The sequence below is a fragment of the Phasianus colchicus genome, chromosome 17 (genome assembly GCF_987193195.1).
Source record: "Phasianus colchicus chromosome 17, bPhaCol1.hap1.1, whole genome shotgun sequence".
Classification (NCBI taxonomy): Eukaryota; Metazoa; Chordata; class Aves; order Galliformes; family Phasianidae; genus Phasianus; species Phasianus colchicus.
Window position 1 is genome coordinate 11,215,710 of NC_143452.1, and position 19,843 is coordinate 11,235,552.

The 19,843-nt window shown below is 38.9% G+C and overlaps 1 protein-coding gene across 3 annotated transcripts in view; it reads right to left on the reverse strand.

The window, feature by feature from the left end:
* The window catches only part of GNAS (GNAS complex locus), a 131,707-nt gene that overhangs the window by 25,763 nt on the left and 86,101 nt on the right, over positions 1 to 19,843 (reverse strand). For all 3 annotated transcript variants that reach the window (XM_031587715.2, XM_090152198.1, XM_090152199.1), the window contains exon 5: positions 8,606 to 8,703. In XM_031587715.2, the coding sequence (XP_031443575.2) occupies positions 8,606 to 8,703 (98 nt within the window). The remainder of the gene's footprint in view (positions 1 to 8,605; positions 8,704 to 19,843) is intronic.

Genomic DNA, 19,843 nt, shown 5'->3' on the forward strand with positions numbered 1-19,843 from the left:
AGCAAAACCATTTAACCGTACCAAAGACTCTTGATGATACCACAATACTTCATCATTATCATAACAGCCTGAACAATAACATCCTTCACTCATTTGATTTCATTTAATACTTCACACTCTCCAAAATCATCCAAGGATTCACTGATAGGAGCTTCTATACTCTTCCTCAAGAAGAAAAGCTGCACCAATTAACAAATGGGGAAATTAAGCTGCATTAAGTCTGCTCTCTGGTAACAGAGCACATGGATGCTAAATTAGCTGGACTCAGAGGAAGAGGTGAGTGGTGAAGTGTTCCAGTAGCTGTGGTGGGCAGAGGCCATTAAGGGCAAAGCTGAGACTTAACGCCTTAACTGCAACATCTGTGCTTACTGGTGCACATTGTGACAGGCAGAGCAAATGAAAAGATCACAATACCACAACAGTCAGCAGACTCAACAGGATAAAGCTCAGCTCACTGTTGAGGCTCTGTGTGAGGAACAAATACCAAAGACAAACATCCAAGCTCTTTACAAAGAGGAAAGTTCACCTCCCAGACATGAGGCTTACAAGGAGCCTAACTCCTTCTGACAGTCACTGATCTTGGAACATAAATAAGCATAACTCAGCTGAGATGCCATAATAGCAGATGTGGTGGACAGTGCAATCCAGACATGGTCTTTAGCAACTTTTCAAGCATTACCTGCATTGGCAATATATTAACAAAGCAGTGAACACTATTCACATGTAAATCTCTATTTCCATTTATTTATAAAAAATCACATGGGCCTAAGCAGGTTTTGTTGTTTTTATTACAAAGGCAGAAATCTCTCCCTCAGGCCCACACAAAGCCATGCCCCCTCCTGCCCCAGCTGCAGCCCCTGCTGCTAGTTGTACTGGAGCTATAGTTTATGAACATACTCTGAGGGAAGGGGAACCCTGTGGAGTATCCAAGGCACTTAACAGCCTTGACAGAAAATTTACTGGGCAGCCAATACGTTTCAAGTGTAAATTACTGTCCAGATACTGAAAACCCCTCACTTGCATAATGAGTGCACTGTAATTTAGCCTCATCTGCAGATAAGCTTCTTGAAAACTTTGTTGGTGTATTACAACACAAATATCATTCTTTGTTAACTATATTTAAGTATAACTGACTTTAATGTTTCAGATACAAAAATCAGTGTATAGCATGTAGCAGGGTAATCAGTTCAAAAGCAGCGTATTAAATCTCAACACCTATCAGTGAGAGCCTGCCTACAAAATTGCTCTTAGTCACACTTGAAATCAGTCAGCGATTTCTTGGAGTTCATTTAGGACTCAGTCACATACTGTAAGAAATACTTCATAAAACTTAGAAGAAATTTGATTTAGTTTGCAGCACAGGCAGTGCAATAATCAGCACTATAACAAATAACACTGTGGTTTTTAAAATTCAGCTTCAGTTTGATAAACTCATTCACCTAACACGAGCTTAATTCACGTTCTCACTCTCCGACAGCCCCTTTTGCAGTAAAGGCTTTACAACCACATTCTCTGCATGCAAGCACACGGCCTCAATAAACTTCTCAGCCCACTGCTACACTTCTACCCAATGCAACGCAGGCACCGTTGTCTGGGGTCTATCAAAGATAATAAATTCAGTAACACCTGCAAATGCAGGCAGGCACTCAGACAAAAGAAGTTTAAATTAAAAACCTCAGTGAAGGAACAGCTTCAGCATGTTATGAGAACTCCCGTGCTCGATGAAAGGGAAGCAGAGACCGTGTTAGTCAGCAGCACTGAGCACCCCCTCACTGGTGCCACAGGGACATATCTGCAGTGTTTAAGCCCATGGAAAAATGGAGAATCAAACCTGGCGTTTACACATTGGACCAACACAAGTACTGGCCTAATTTCAAACTTGTAGCACAAATTTTCTCCTGCCTCCTATCTCTAGGAACACTGTTGCTTTTAATTTCTTTTTTTCCTAAGCAAGTCTTAAATCAGGTCTTACAATATCTTTTTAGGTTAATCTAATAGCAGTATTCTCTTCTGATCTTGAAGTATTCCTTTTCTGCAGCAACACAGCCCAAGCTCCTGCCGCTCCAGCCCACCGCAGCCATCCCCTCACTGCCCGGCAGCCACAGCCCTGGGAGAGTCTCCTTCCAGGCCCCTGCTCTGCACAAAGGTGGGCAGTGAAAGCATGGGGTGAGGGGGTCCTCAAGAAGTAATAATGACAGTTTTAGAACTCACTTAGAGTGGCTGCTGCGTTTTTTGCACCACTACAGCAATCCTGTATGACTCCCAATAGAATAAAGGTGGCAATTCAAGATGTTGCTTGCTCTGTTTTTTAATATAGCTACTCAATAAACGACCATTTTCAAAATTAAAGATTAAAACTTCAGGAGATACAAAAACATAACACTCCTGAATTCACAACTGCCTTACAGAGTTCACAGATACATAACTCTTCCTCTCATCATGACTTCTTACCCTAAGTAATTCATTCTAACATCAACACTGACTGCTGTATCCCCTCATGTTTGCTTCCAAAAAGCCCAAGATTTTGCTTTCTTTGCTTAAACTCTGCTTTCTACCCATGATCATAGAAGAAACTTACTATATTGCTGACAACTTTTATTCAAATACAATATTAAAATTCACGTTGAAGAAGTTTTAGAAATACACCAAAGCGAAAGCGTGCCCCATCTGAGTAAACTCCGTCACTGAAAAACAGAAACAGCCGTTGTGTGGGCAAGCATTCCATTTGTAGGTGAAAGCCAATGCAGAACACAGTGGAAATGGAAGCTCATTTCTCAAACTCAGGTACCTAAGAACAGGTGAAGTAAGATTAATCCTGAACTCCTGCAGAAATTAGTAAGAGATACATTTAAAGAGCAAAGCAGGACTATCTGGATGCAGGACTGGGTCAAGAAGGTGCGGACAAGTTCTAGGCTGGCTGTCCCATGCCAGACATGGAAAGGAAGCTGTTATCTTCAGAAAGGGATCGATGCACCAACAGAGGTGTAGGACAATAGAGAAAGAGAAGTGGCAGGTGCATGAGTGGGCTGGGTGCGAGGGGCTAAAAGTGGTGGAGTGAAAACGGAGGCAGAAATCAGACTCTTGGAGCAGAGTTAAACGTGTTCAGAGTAATTGAGAACAATGTGGTGGGCTTCACACACACCTCAAAAGCCTGTGACGTGACTTCTTAAATCACTCACATTTGGGGCTGTTAAAGCTTTCTGCCATTACAGATCATTAATTTCAACATTTGCATTATTAGTGTTCCTAATTCTATCAAGCTACTCCACGACACCTTTTGTCTTATCTGGCTTCATACTGCAATGTAATTTGTTTCAGAGACAGAGAAGTTTATTTGGGGTTGAGTGTAGGTTGAAATTGTGAATTTATGATTAGCTGTGACAACAGTGGGAATGTGTTGGATTCATAATCCATTTATTGGCTAAATTTAGGTAATCCTGTCTTCAGTGCACTTGCCAGCAGACACATTCCTGCTACAAACAGTCAGCAAGAACGGGCAGGTGCTTGGAGTAGTTAGGTATAAATCAACTTAAACATTCAGACTCCTTTTCTTGGTACTGACTTTGCTCAAGCCCCACAAACTCAGGAGTTACTGTGCTTCCCATCATCCACAGCAATCACTGCACCCAATATTCCAGTGGACTGTGGAGAAAGTATAACCTGAGCTGTGTCTTCTTCTACCTGAACTTAACTTTGTTTAAACAGAGACCCTACTTCAATGACCAGTCAGTGTTCTGGAACAGTTTTTTTACAAGTAAGAGCAAGAATGAGGAATTAGGGTCTATTTGTTGGCTTGCAAAAGAATTCACGTAGTGGGAGGCAAGCTCATCAGCTTTAGACCAGCGAGAGGGGACATGGATATTATTCTTCATGAAAAAAAAAAACGTTTAAAAGTGTAACTGTTGATGTCCATAGGAAGCTCATATGTGCCAGAAATACAGGCCAGGGAAATCACTGTCCTGTTGAACAGAAGTACTCAGACACAGCCCTCAGAGCTGAAGATGAGGGGAAAGGCTCTGCCAAAAGCACACTGAGTGGAAAGAAAGTAAAAAGAAAAAATAAGTAATAAATAGGAATAAGAACCCAGACTAACAGTACCACAGATAAATCAGCCACTACTTAAAAAGGTGAGACTTTCAGCAAACACATTTTACTGCACGTTCTCTGAAAGGAACTTTGTTGTGAAGTGAAATCAGTGTGGAAGAAAATCATTAAGTACTCAGATCGGGGCTCTTAATTGCTCTTACAAGTCAGCAAATCCAGAAGCAAAACACACCATAAATCTTAATAAAAACATAAAAAATTTACAACCCCTATCAAATCAGATATTAAGAAAACAGGACGTCCACATCTGCTGATCCTTTAGGAGCGCTGCACAGCAGTCAGCTAATAGCTGCGCTCTCCCCCTTTCTTTGATAAGTATTTTAAAAACAAACATCTTAAAAAATACTTCTCATAAAGCTCTTCTGGAGCAGCCTGGCACAGTTTCAAGCTATCAGAGTGGCTCTGCTGGCGCTGAAGTTCAAGAAATACAACTCCCTGCACTTCTACCAGCAGCCTGCCCGCGTTTCCTCTGTCCATGAAATGGCAGACGGCAGGAGAAAGCACGGCGAGGCTTTCCAGCAGGAAATAGCGTGAGAATAGGCTCCCAACTGCTACTTCCAGCCCTTCCTGATAGTGCAGGGTGTGAAACGGGTTGCAAACGCTGTCTCTCACATTATTTCCTTTTCCACTCTGGCCAAAACCAGGAAGCGTCAGCTGGGAGATACGAAGTGAAAGCAGTGTAAAACGAAGCAAAAAATCAAACTGGGGGCCAATGAAGCACGCTAAGCCAAGGCTAGATAAAGCAAAAAAATCAAGGTTTTTTGGATACAGCCTAATAGCATGAAGACTAGAAAGGAGCCCTTAGAGGCTTTATGTATCCAATCTTTGCTTGCAGTTCACTGCAAGCAGTGCTAATCAAAAGGCTACTGACATCAAAGCAGTCTTCTTCAGGACATCCACAGATGTTGCACCAGGCCCCACAGGACTGTGCTGGCATCCTTCAAGCCCCCATACCACCAACAGCCCATTGGTATGGGAGAGATCCTGCTTATTCCAACTGTAGCTTCTGTGGAGTATTTGTGAGGCTTTAATAAAGATCCTCAAATGAAAACTGAGGTTGAAATATAGCAACGACAGCACTTCAGAATGTTCATGTTTGTTTATACTTGACAGAAGGCATAGATCTGACATGCAGGTTTTGGCACACTCCAGTGGAAATGACTCTTAGATTCTTAATATTAAGTAATTTATTCTGAATAAAATGAAATCCTGCACCTGCAGAAAAGAAATAGGAAGGACAGTACATCACTTATTACCATTTGGAGTTTTCTGCAGTCTAGACACTTCTGTGTTCTTCTGTTTATTATTAGTTAAGAGGAGTATCACATGGCAGCTTCAGTAAAAACATTTGTTCTCTTCTATACACATCCCTAAAACATGCAAGAGCAACGAAATCTCCTCTTAGATGTTGCTCCCTCCTCACAGTTAATATATATTCCCCACAGACAGAAATTGGTGACAGCCTCCAAGAGCACGCTGCTCTAAAAGCAGAATTGAAACTAATTACTTAGTAAGTTGAGCTAAGAAAAGGGAAACAGCCTCCTTTCCTTTCGCTCGAGACTGTACAAAATGCCCAGGCAGGAAGTACAGTAAAGCTCATGACGAGCAGAGGCAGCTCTTCTTCAAAACGAATAAAGTTCCTCAGGAGTGACGTTTTCACTAAGTCAGTAAACTTGAGGATAAAGGGTGGGACACCACAAGGGCTCTCCAACAGACGGGGCTACTGCTCAGGTCTCCCAACTTTACACCCGTGATGATCACTGCTGCAATCAAACAGCCAGGCTGGTATCTGTGGCTGTCCTACAGTTTTCAGTGTGAGCCACTTCAGGTAGGAGCTTGAGGGAGTAACAGAAGGTGCAGACAATGCTACTGCTGACTTCTTGTGAGGAAACACTGAAAAGCTGTAGTGGGGCATCATGAAGAACTGTAGTTACTGCTGAAGAACAAGTAAAAAATACCACTGCTAAAATAATTACATCAGTGTTACGGAGACAGAACACATTACGTTGGGATTATCTTCATTTCCACTTCTCTGCTGAAGGACAAGCAGCCAGAAGTGACATTTTTCCCCTGCTTTCATCTAAGAGAATTCCTGATTTAATCAACTTGTTCCCTGTGTTAAATGACTCCACAACAAGACAGGCTTTGCACTGAGAAATCACACTTCAAAATTAAACAAAAGAAATAAATAGATAAAACTACAAAGAGCAATAAAAAGAAACATTGTTTAGAATTTTAAAATGGTTCTCCGGACTAAGAATCCCTTAATGCTTAAATATTTAATCAACTTTTAAGAGCAAGGAAGGATTTTTTGGAAGTTGACTGATTTTGAAAGAGATATTTTTCTGTTTTCCATGCTTTGCTTGTTTTAAACAGGCACCTTCATAAGTGGAAAACGCTAAGGACAAAGGACTCTGAAGGAGGTGACAAACTCCAACACTCCACTTTCTCTCTTAACTCCTATTAGCTCTAATGACGGCAGTTTGCACATTCAAATTAAAAGCCTGCACTCATAAATCTCAGCAACATTTCATATTTTGCCTCCGCTGCATTTTTTTAGAATGTGCTCCCTAGGTTCATTTCAAAGTATCAATCACACCGGATTTTACTGGAAGCAATTTTTGTCAGGTCTCTTGAAAATTTAATACGACGAAAACAAGCACAGAATTTCAAAGCATTTCACCTCCAAGCATTTTGCCATTACAACACTGTTCATAACAGAACATGCAAATTAAGAACACCACCAGTGCAAGACCAAAAGTGCCAGAAAGGGCACAAACTACCAGTAAAAACAGAAAAGAAAGGTCACAGAATCACAGAATTGTAGGGGTTGGAAGAGACCTCCAGAGATCATCGAGTCCAGCCCCCCTGCCAAAGCAGGTTCCCTACACCAGGTCCTTCTGCTTCCTTCCAAGGAAGCAATGCCATACAGTTTCCAACCAAACTGAATAAATACTAGGATCATGACAGTTATTTAGAAGATGGCAGCAATGGTATCTTAGGGGAAAAAAAAAAAAAAAAAAAAAGTATTGTCAGCAATGAACAGCATTTAATTTTGGTTCTATGGACCACAATGTAACATCCAATGTTCCACTAGATGGAGCAGGATGGTAAAACCATCCTAAAGGCCATTCCCCTCGCTGACCCATGAAAAAGTCAGTGTCCAGCAATCAAAAATGGCAGCAACTTCAGTTTTCTTCAGTACAGTCAGGGAAGACCAAAATCTGATCTTCTAAAAATAGAGCAACAAAACAAAACCTTGGTGCTTAGCAATACTTCTCTTCCAGTGCCAGAAGATGACTGTGAAAAAAACACTAGCCAGAAACACTAAGAGATAACCAAACACTGACAGAAACAAAGCGATCTGTTTCCTATTTCTGTCAGCTTCACATTATAAAGACAAAATTTAGTGGATAGTTGACAGAAAACAAAGATCTTGTAATATTTTTTCATTTAGTAGCAAATGAGCTTGCAAGGAGATCCATGCCAAATGATCAAACATTAGTCACCTAATGGAAAAGACATTGCTACACATCAAACAAATTCACACTAGAAACAATGGCAAAACTTCAAAGGGCCTTTGAAAGACCTGGAGCTGAGCAAGTCATAGAAAAATTATCTTCCTGGTATCTTCAAACAGAGCTAATTGTTGATTTACCTCTAAGGCTACCTACCCAAACAAAAAATGAACCTTACAAATTTTATTTCACCAAGTGTTCCTTATGAGAGTCGGTAGCAGACAAACCACAGTCCTCCTTCATCACGAGAAATGAGGAAGCTTCTATTTCCTTGACCATTACAACTTATTTCCATATCTCCAAAAGAAACAAAGTGTAAGCTAATACAGAGCAGTCTTAACAATTAATTTTCTAAATTTAACTCCTGCAATTCTTGAGTTACATCGTGAAAATATCAGGAATTGTCACAATTATCACAAACATATTGCAATTAAAAAACAAACCTGAACCATACTGTCCTGCTGTATGCAGTAAATACTGGCAAACATGTAGCAGTCTCTCTCAGGACAATATTAATTACCACAGTGGTGGAAATAACATTCTCAGATATGTGCACCAAGGTACACAAGCAGAAGTCTTGGTGACTGATCACAGGCTGCTGCCTATGAATGTTGCTGCCATTTTTGTTTTCAGATAAAGAAACTGCATCAAAATCAAAAGCTACATGTACTTTCCAAGTCATTAAAATTTGCTGTAGGATCTGAAGTTGACTGTCACGTGGTGTAAATGGGAAATCTGGCGTCAGCCCATGTCAAAGTACTGGCAAGGTATTCAATGTAGACATTACTGCTGAAGTGAACACCAGCTAGACAGATCTCTGGAAATGGAAACAGATCTCTGAATAGCTGACTAGCAGGAATTCACTCCATGGCACCCAATCCTTATTTTCCAAAGTATGGAAAAGTAAGCATCAGGTAGCCCAAAGGACTTTAAAACCAACTGTATCTCACAGTCAACATATAGCAGAACAGAACAATACTTACTACTGTGCACAATCAATCAGCTGATACTCATTAGATCTCTCATAGCAGGCTTTCACACCGTCGTCTTGCCAAAGTGTTTTTGTGTGTTCATAAAACTCCTGAAGGAGAAAAAAAATATTATCAGGAAAAAAAAGGTTATACGTGAGGAGAATCAGCAATGGTAACATATCTTTACCTTTATCTTTACTTAAAAATGGGAACTGGTAGCATTCTAACACACACATAAAAAAGCATTAAACGCCTTGTAGATGACTGCAAGTTCCATTGGCTTTCTTAGATTTAAAAAACTGCCTATCAATCATGCTGACTAAGTCCAACTGTATTTTGAAGCCTTGGAAGAAGGGTTAGCTTTTCAATAATGACAACTCTTGGCATTTTTAGTAATCCATATCATTTGGTAACAGTTGCTCTTTAGCTCCTGGCTCCATTGGATATTATGTTTCTTTGGCTGTCAACACTGCTTTCTTCTTCAGTGAAACACTGTGTCTCAGTAATTCTAACATGCATGCAGCAAATGATCGTTAGGTTTTACACTATTTTCTGTTTTCCAAGTTAGTGGGGTTCTCTGGGGAGCACACAGACACTTGAGTCTATCAGAAGATTTGCTCCTTCGCAGCGCAACTGCAGAAACAAGCTCCAGAAAAAAACACATGGATACAGAGCTGTATTTTGATGGCACTAACCTTACTGATCATAAACTTAAAAATTACAAGCAAACTATAGATTTGATCACACCTTCATTGCTACTGAATGCACACAAACAATAGTAAGTGCACGCTATTATTAAAAAAAGAATCTCCACAGTAATCTTTTCTTCAGTTTCTTTAAAAGACAGGAGAAAATTCATATATAGAATTACGTGGATCTTTTTGGTTTGTTCCATGCTTTTATGAACTGCTCAAGAACAAAAAGATCAGCTAAATTTCTTTCATATGTGCATACATTTTTACTTGATTTCAAGTATCAAGAGACTGTAAAAATATGTGCTGTTAAACGAGAAATTGAAATATTAATTCCTGTCCTCAGTTCTCCCACTTCTAAAATTACATTTATTGGATGCTTTGAAAGTTTCCTATTTTTTGGTAGTTTGGGAGGCCTTCAATCTTTGGCTGTATCACAGTAAAATGAGGGAAATACCTTTCCTAAGTAAAGATCAGTAGGAAGAGAAAGTAAGGGAGAGGGAATTGTTTGGAATCTCACGTATTTAAGCCAAAGCCAATTTGAGCCCAGAATCATCTGTATTCCAGGCTCGTTCTTACACATCCTTTACCAACGGCCAAGACCAGCAGCCACTCTGAGCATTACTGCTGAGGTTGACATCACAAAACAGGCACACACACAACACAAAAATGTTCAGATCTTAGATTGGAGAGCTGAAACATCTGACAATCACTCAATTTTAATGACCCAACAATCCATAGGATACTCAGCCCTTGAACTGCCACAAAAATGAGGCTCAGAAGTCCTTATTTTCTTCCGTTTTTCACTACAGCTATGATAATCCAGAAGAGAACTAGAATAAAGCAATTATTCCAAACAGCTTATCAACTCTGTCATAACTCATGAAAAAAAATATTTGGAGTAGTTTTTGCAATCAGACTCTTAAGTGGGATGAAAAGTAAATCCAGTTCCTGGTCCTACCATAAACACATTGATAATAAGAAGTCAGGGATTTAGTTTAACAGAACTGTTATACAGTTCCACAAGGTCCTCCTTGTGCTGTAAGGACAGCTTTGAACTTCCCAAAAAAAAGTGGATTACAATAATCAGTGTTTCTGCCTTGTTAGGCCACATCAGTAATAAAATCTTCAGTACTGCCTTTATGTCTGTCCTGCTAATCTGAGCTACAACCAGCAGCTCTCAGGCAGTCCTCTGAATATGGCTGTTAACTGTCCAGGCAGGCTGGGGAAAGAATTCAAGTCCACATTCTTTGAACTTTATATTGGCATTTCAAAACCAAGACCTACAGAAAGTAACAGGCAACAGATTATACCAAGAAGAAGTATTATTATTATTTTATTTCTAACTGAAGTACATGACTTGTGACAGCCAAGTAAGAGATGCCTTGTTAAGCATCTTTTTGTCTTTAGGCCACACCAAAAATATCTTCACATAATTAGGGACTGCTGCTGACCTAACTTACACATCTGTAGACGAGAAAAGTCACCAATGAAAAGCTGGAACCAGACATACAGAGTTCAATGTTGTACTTGTTATATAAAAGTTCTTGCTTTATACTTGTTGTATAGGATGAGTGTTTTTGGAACTAGGACACACTAGCTAGTCACAAAAACAAAACAAAAAACCCAACCAAACAAAAAAGACCCAAACCAGATTCCCTGCCCCCCTCCTTCACTCTCCCTCAAAAAGAAAAGTACACCTACACTAACCACAATTCTGAAATAATATTTAAGAAAAAGAATAACATAAGAAACCCTCAACATCCCAACTGAGTCATGGAATGTTGCCTAGGGGTACTCTCAGGGAAGATGAGCAAAACCACAGGATTTGTTAAGTATTTAGGTGGAAAAAGGGCTTCAGAGGCCATCAGAAAAATCAACTGAGTAACAAGGTTTTGGGTTTTTTTTTTTTTTTGAGTTAAGGAGGTCTAATTTGTACGAGTTCTCTAAAAATAATGAGTTAGGAAACAAATTAAGCAAAAATTGCAGGCAAATTTCCTGAAAAGAAATAGCCAGAAAACTAGTCCTTACATGTCTGCTTCTTGTTTCCTCAACACTGATTCATTTGCTGGCACGTTCTAATACAGACTCTACAGCAACATCAACACAGGTTTCTTTTGCACTAATAATGGAACTCCTAATAAAACAGCTAAAATAAACAAGTAATACTAAATAACATTCTGGTTTGAGACAATATTCCACAATAAACAGGATTTAAACATTAGGTTGAAAACAATCCACAGTATTTGACAAGTATGGTCCTATTATCCATTCTTGCCCTACATGTATTTAAAACAACAACAAAAAACCCCCATTCAAGTTATGTTATTTGCCATTTAAAAAATGCTGTAGTTACATAATACACACCCAAGATCCTGTTTAAACTATAGCTGAAGCTGTGTAAAGCAACAAGAGTCAACACAACCAACGACAGACAGCATGGCATCACCAACCAAAGCGAGAAGTGAATTCTTGCAAAGACTTTACACTCTTTGAAGTGCTAATATCACCCTAAAGAGGGAAAGGTCTTGTATAGAACACTTGGGGAAAGTTATGCTAACATAACACAAATCTGAACAGCACAAGCAGGGCTTGAGATCGAATGTATTCAAACCAGGCAGGGGCACAGTTTGAATTCTGGGCACAAGCCCTGACTACCAGGTACAAAAAACAGTCTGGGAAACCTTCCCTGCTCTGACTCGACTGAAGCATGAAGGATGATGATTTGCTGATTGTAGGAAACCTTGTATCTCACTACAGCTTAAATAACACCATAAAGCTTCAACATTTGTACGTGAAAAGAAATGTGTTTAAGTGTTAATGTTTTATTTAGTAGAGGACACCCTCTCCACCTTCTGAAAGTTTCCCTATACAGTGAAACAAAAGGTAACGTTTGTGAACTGCCCACATTCATTTACAGGAATGCAATCAGACCTTGGAGGGAAAAAAATCAGTGGAAATTGTCTTGTAAAACAGATGCTTGGAAAACAGCACTTTGCTCCAGAAAGATCGTACTAACACAGTCCTGATGTAGAAAAAGGGCGATGCACAGCCTGACTAAGTTAAAATCCTCCTTGTGTTAGAAAACTTCAATGAATTAAATAAATGGCAGCAGGTAATGAGTGGTTTTTAAAAGTCAACCAGAGAAAGCGTTAAAGAACTCAAACATTGTAAGTATTTGGGGTTGTTAAAAAAAAATAATCCTCAAGAGATAAACTCCAGGCCTGGGAAAAAATAAGGAACCAAGATTCATTTTTGAGAGATATTCTAAAAGGATAAAATATTAGCAGAAAATGAAAGAGAAAAACTGGACATACTGACTACATGGTTTCGTTCCCTCTGAACATATAAATGCTCAAGAGACTTTTAAAAAATGTTTATGAAGCAATGTTTTATAGGCATTAGGATGTTGGCAGGGAAAAGCATTGGCACAGTAATTGCAACTGTGACACCATGTCCACAGGAACCTTAGCATGGATATACAACACTACCTTTCCTTTGTAAAATACAGGGTGGATCTGTCAGCAGAACAGCTTATTTACTGACTTCAGTAAAATCAATGCCAGTGAAAAAACCCTACCTACTAAAAGGTGTGTGCAACCATTACACAATGTTGTGGTTAAAACTGGGATTCAGTTCCTGGGCAAAGTTCAGTGTCCCATGAAGTTACTCATTTCATAATAAGAGTTTTAAATATGTCATCCACTTAAAACCTTATGATTAAAGGTCAAACTAAATCAGCTTCTAAATGTAAAACTGTATCTTGGACGTTTGCTTTACTTTTAGGGCAGTTGGGTTGTTCTCCATTCCCTAACAAACTGTATTAAAGCAACACAAGGTCACAGGACAGCACAGCAACGTGCTGCATTCCACTACAAACTGAACAGGTTGATTTTCTCCTTCCAGGATAGATAAATACATAACAAACTGATTTGTTTTTCATTGTTAATAGCTGAAAACAAGCAATTACAATTGACTGTACGGCCACTCAGCCAAGGAAGCCAATGGTGTCCTGTCATTCTCCTTGTGTTTGGGCACGGATTCTACAGTGTGTTAAAAATGTGTCAAAGTGGAAGTTTAATAAGCCACTTACTTGAATAGGGAAACATCTGCATTCTTGCTGGTGTGAACAAGTGTTAATTATTGCTTGCTATTTTAGGGAAAATATGCCAGTGATATCACAAAGGAAATGCATACCTACAAACAGTTGAAGATATTCTCCAGTTACTGGCACATGTCCAGAGCTGAACACAGAACTCTTTGGGAGAGGCCAGAGTACTCAGCACTTCCCATAACTGAGTCAGAAATATTTTCAGCAAGGACTCAGTCTTATTATCAATAGTTTTTCGTGTTCAGAAAGAAGAATAAAGCTGAAATGTTTGGGGTTTTTGCTTAAGTAATTTTCACATTCCTCACAGAACCAAAAAAAAAAAAAAACCCGGGATGTGGCTAAAACCAACAGACAATGTGAAGAGAACTTCATTTAAGAAATTCCTGTCAAATTTGAAGCTTCATCTTTTCTCTCAGTTAAGAGTTTCAAAGGCCACAGTATTTGAGAAATGCATCAACACAAAGTTTTATACCCATTCTATACCAAAGTGCCTTTGATTAAAAGGCCTCAATAGTGCATCGCCACAAACTGCTGACACTCCCTTTTTACTTGCACCAGAAGTGTAATGTGATGAACACCACTAAGATGTAATTCTTTCATAAATCCCCTACTCAAAATGCATCACTCTTCTTAGAGAGGAAGAACTCCTCCTGCTATGAGCACTGAGATGGAAGCTCAGCAGATACGAACTCCCCATTTTGTCAAGATTTCTCTGTAATTTTGATTACACATGGAAAGAAAGCAATTTGTTAATGAATTAAACCTACTGATAGCATGAAAGTCTTCTGTACCATCTCAGCTCTCTCTTGGGGCAGCAGAGAGCTGTGGCAGAGGCTATCCAACTCAACATCCAGCTGTTTTTGCAGATCTGTGGCTAGGAAGGAAGGTTTAATAAAATTGTGAAACATCTCCTTTGAGCCTTAAATTAGAGTCTGGGAAATGTCTTTGATACTACATAATTTAGCTGCTTTTTATGTAATGGATATAAGTGTTTACTTAAAGCAAACAGTTGAACCAAAAAGCCTTAAAACCTTATGGATCTGCTGAGAAACAATGACACTTCACATAATAAGGTGAGCATGGCACCACACTGCAACACCCTCAGGCTGGAAACTAAAAGTCTGTTTTTGGCAGAAACTTCCACCAACAGAAATAGTTAAGATAGTTCCTTCCTATTCTAAGTTAAGACAAATCCCAAGAGAAGATCACTAATTATCACACAATCTTTCTGAAGAATCAGCACCTGTGTTGGTGAAAGTATCAGACTCCAAATACTGTCCATGTGAACACTGAAGACGTATCTGAGGATAACAGAAGCATATCTTAAAAAAGTTATTAGATCCTACCATATATTGATATGCAATGAAACAAGCAAAACAAACACATGAAACATGATTTTGTAAAAGTTCATGCTTTCACTTGTGTCAAAGACAACAGTCATTTAACTCATGTAAGTAGAAATGCACATGCATTACTACGATGTGCAACTATGTACAAAGTAGAACTTGTGTAAATTCTTAAGCTACACCCAGTATTTAGCGTTTTTCCAGAAGGGTGCTGTAAGAACTACTGGAATCATTTCAATAACCCTGACGTTCCAAGAGTGCTGCACTGTATGATAGTTCAGGAATGTGCTTTAAAAGGATTACTATTTTTCCTTATATCCAACCTGAATTTCCCCCCTTCATCTCATACTACAGATAAATTGAAATTAATTTCATTTAGTCGTTTTTCCTGAACGCAAGAAAACACCTTTGGGAAGACAGAAATAAACAAAATATTTAGATCACGAGTAGTAAAAAACTAATGTTACTCTCAGTCAGAGACGCTTTTATTGATCCTACCAGAATGAAAAGGAAGAAAAGAAAACCTGGAAGGCTTCTTGTATTCTCCCAAAGGTAAGCTGAAAATCCTGACAACTTGCTGGTTTGCTGGAAGGTGGGACTCTACTGAAGACGCTACTGTAGTTTTGTTGTATGACCAAAAATCACATCCACAGGGCAATGTGCACATTTACTATGGTGCCCAATCTTAATAGAGACCATTACAGAAGTAATTGTCAAGCCACAGCAACACCAAGCAGGCTTACAGGTGAAATTCTACTTCATCTATGCGTACACCAATATTCTGTGATAGTGTCTCACTGTGATTAAAACCAGAAAATGTTTAAGAATTTCTATATTAAATTTATGCCTATTTCCTGTTTAATTCAGCTGACAGCTCTTCTGTTTCAGCATAAATTGAATTAATCTGTTCTTGTTCCTCAAGACTGCTCTGAAGAAAACAAAGAAGATGTATCAAGAGAAATTAAGTCATCATTTCTCCAAATGAATTTCTAAATGTGAACTTACAAACCTACAAGTATGGGATGGTGGGAACTGACTCAAAATACAAATGCAGAAGAAAGCATTAGCATTTACTTTGAATGTTAATCAAATAAATTAATAGTAAAGTAAAAGTTTTTTTGTTATTTTTATTTTCTATACAATAAAAATGACTACACTACAGAAAAGATCTGCAAATAACATCATCTGGAATTCCTGCATTGTAGATTGTCCAAACTGAGGAAATACTTACTGGATTTTAACTAAACTACATGAACACCTCAAACAAAACATAGCAGAATTCAATGGATGCTCCTTTAATTTTCTTAGTCAGTAACAACTTCATCCCATACTCAAAATGCATTTTGGTTTGTGGTGTGTTACGAACAGAAGCATAAGAAATAAAAGCATCCCCATTTTCACTGCCATTAGAAATAGCTGTTAAAGGCAATGAAGTTCAGATCACTGAAGGAGAGAAGTGAGTTGTTTCTTCAGATGCTGCCACATTTAAGAACTGAATCAGGCATAGCTGGAAGAACTGCAGCAAGCAAACCAAGACACCAACCACAAAGTTAATTATTAAAGATGCTTTACCCTTCCATTTCATCTCATTTCTGTTCACAGAAGTCAGAAGGGACACTTCTTCCTTTCCTTCAATACACAGGTACTCATCATTTAGGCTGCAGTTAAAGTCAAGTACCAGAAAGAGCAAGTAAAGAATACCTCTGAGGATCTCCTATCATATTACTATGCTGACACTGTTTCTAATACTCTCCAATCCTTTTCATTAACAATGTATATTTGCATATCCACCTTTTCTAACACTTCTGCACCTCAGGATGCTTAAATATATGTCCAGGATGTATTATCAGTATTTTGTAAATGACAAGACATACAAGACACTAAAAAAAGCACACAAGACAAGTGAGGTGACTTGCTTCAAGTCATAAAACGAGTCTGGACGCTTCGCTTGCTGGTAGCTACCAGAATTCCACAGAATGGTATGCAGACACCCAAGGTAAACAGGCTCCAGCCTCGCTTCCTCAGCACAGCACAGTTACACCCACCAGAGAAAGTGCTTTGCCTGCTTCCTCACCTGTGTGCCCGAATGCAGAGAGCCTCCAGAGAAATGTCTCCCATTAGAGGGAACGTGTTCGTCGTTACCTCATAAGGTAGGTAATGCTGTCAAACCAGAAAAAGCTCTCTGCCCCTTCCATGATGTATTTCAACATGAATAACAAGGTATCTAGCATGATATGGATCGGGTTGGTTATCTGCAAGTTATCTGCAATTTTGCCTCCATAATTAAGGGAGGCTTTCTGCAGCAAACAGATCCCAGTTCACATCTTTCGTTCCTTAAACTGCATTTCCTTGTATTTTTTTTTTTTAGACACTGCCATTAACATTTCCACCTTCTCCTCTGTCCTGACTGCACATTAATGTATTACACAACTTGTATCACTTCACTCTTACCCAACAGTGCACGGGAGTAAAGCAGCCCTCAAAAACTGATTCCAGGTAAAAATAACCTCCCCAGAATAGATGAGAGAAGGAGTAAGGGTTGCTGGGGTTATTTTTAACCCGGAGCAGTTCAATGCTCTGATTTACTTGGGGGACCCGAGAAGGTTTTTCTGGTGCAAGGGAGAGTGGCACACAGCGGTGCGGTGGGGAGAGGGCCGGGCTGGCTGTGGGCGGGTGGGATGTGAGGCCAGCTTTCAGGCCGAGGCCAGCGTGTGGTAACACCAGGCCTCAAAGACACCACTCAGAAACCATAATAAAACCATTCAGCAGTGCTGGCAGTGGCAGATCCAAAATAACTACAATGGAGTAGTGTAATAAAAAATAAACAGGGACCAAAAAACCTGCAGACAATTTCACCAACACCCTAAAAACTATCCCATCTCTTCTGCAGATCCATTTCCCTGGGTCTAGAGAAGCATACACCACAGCAATGCCACACTTATTTCAGATTGCAATAGTGAATATTCTGAATCTACTGCCAACTGAAGTTACTACAGTATTTTCAGGAGATACATCTTCCACAACTGACTCTACATCAATTAAGAAAAGCTGAACAGTATTTACAGCTGCCTATTTTGACTACTTTACTAAGAGACTAAGACCTAAACAGGTTTTGTTTGGCAGTTTGGTTCACACTGGTTGATCGTGGAAAGAAAAGTGCTCACAGAACAAAAGCATCTCCCTTCTTCTTCTAAAAGTAATAACAGAAAGAAAGGGATGAGGAAAAAAGCCACTATTACAGTTGGCGCTAGGGATGGAGAAAATATCCTAGCTACTGTCTGGTATGCAGAGCAGGAATACAAATACCACCTCCATAACCCAGTCCATCCAGCATCACTCTATGCTTGAAAGAGATGGACAGCTCATCAGAACTATCAGAAATGCTCATGAGGTTGATTTTTGATATTGGAAATATAGATGCACAATTGCATTTTATCTGGAATGAGCTAAATAGTGACAGCAGTGACAGAAAAGTCATTTCTAAGCCTCATCTATGATCATCTTCTGTTTTTATTTTCTGTATGATCATCTTTTGTTTTTATTTTCTGTTTAAACTAATAGAACAGCCGTATAAATAGCTTGAAATATTGCTTTGTACAGTCTTAGCTCTGAAACAGCAAGCGTTACTCTGCTCACATGGAAAATGAAAAACCAAAATCCAATCCTAGGTAGCGTGAGGTAAGTACAAACACAGTACTAGCATAAACTTGGGAAAGACTTCAAATGTACTGCTCAAGCAAACCATCTTTTCTATTTGTTTCATTAGATAGTCTCTGATGAGCAAAGATCACTTCATAATTTCTAAGCCATCTGCAAATTTCTTCTTTTTTAAAATATTGCTTATCATAGCATAATCTTAAAACACATGTCCAGTAGCAGTCATCACATGTGGGCATACAGATTCATATGAATGCATCAACACAAAGATTTCTGCCTCACTCCTAAGGCTTTAACTAGTGCACAATTACAGTCAGCTCAGTGATTAAAATTAAATCCTTCCAGTATCTCAGCAATTGGTTTGATAAATTTGGAAGGTTTTTTTTTTCTGTTTAACTTTTTTCCTTGCTTAAACTAATCATGCTGGCCAGTGACAATTTAATCACATGATAAAAACTCAGTTTAATAAAGGCAATGATGATGGTCCTACGTAAAAAGATAATCTTTCATTAAAAAAATTGGCAGCGTAGCATTTCAAGAAAAAGTGATCTGCTTTCATTACCTCTCCACAGAAAGCATGATCTCTCTCTTGTTCTCAGTGCTTATTCAAACCAACAAGGCTTGACATTTTTGGTAAGACTTAGTCCTTTCATGTCCTGTCATTTTAGCAAGGATACATTTTCCAGTGATGCCAATAGAACACTACCTACAATATTTATCAGTGCTATTCATATTAACAATAGATTACATGGATCTGATTAGCATTGCAATTTCTTACACTGGAGTTACTAATCTCACTAGAGCAAAAAGGTTTTCCAGATTTTACCAGATCAGTCACCACGCTGAAGCTTCCTTAGATATAATACATAACTAACATCAGGCTATTTCCACTTATAGAAAATGATACCTCTTCAAAAGTGCTGATCTAATATACATAATTAAAATCCAAGTTCAGTTTTTCTTGCATCAAAGAACTATAACCTACATTCTGACAATCTCAAAAATCAGATAAATGCTAACTTATACAATCAAAGGCAAAAGGAGCCAACAATACTACTTCTAAACTAGTGGCTAATGTTTAAAACCTCAACCCTACAAACAATTACCTATGAAATCCTTCCTAAAGTCTACAAAACTAGCCATTAGTCAAAGTTAAGCATGGGCCTAAACTTTTGTAGACTCAGGGCTTAAAAATTTAACACATTACCTTTGCTCAGTGAAAGAAAACCCTGTTTTATTGGAGCACAGTTATTCCTCAAGTTTCATGTTATCCAACACACTTCCAAAGACTCCTCAGTAGACTTGAAATTATTTATAGACCTGGTAAGTGTATATCTACTACTTTACACAGCAACACAGCACATAAAAGCACCAGACATCATCTAGTCACAGAAGCCGATGACTTACGTTCTGAACCTCAGTCCACTTTGTTGTCTCTCCTATC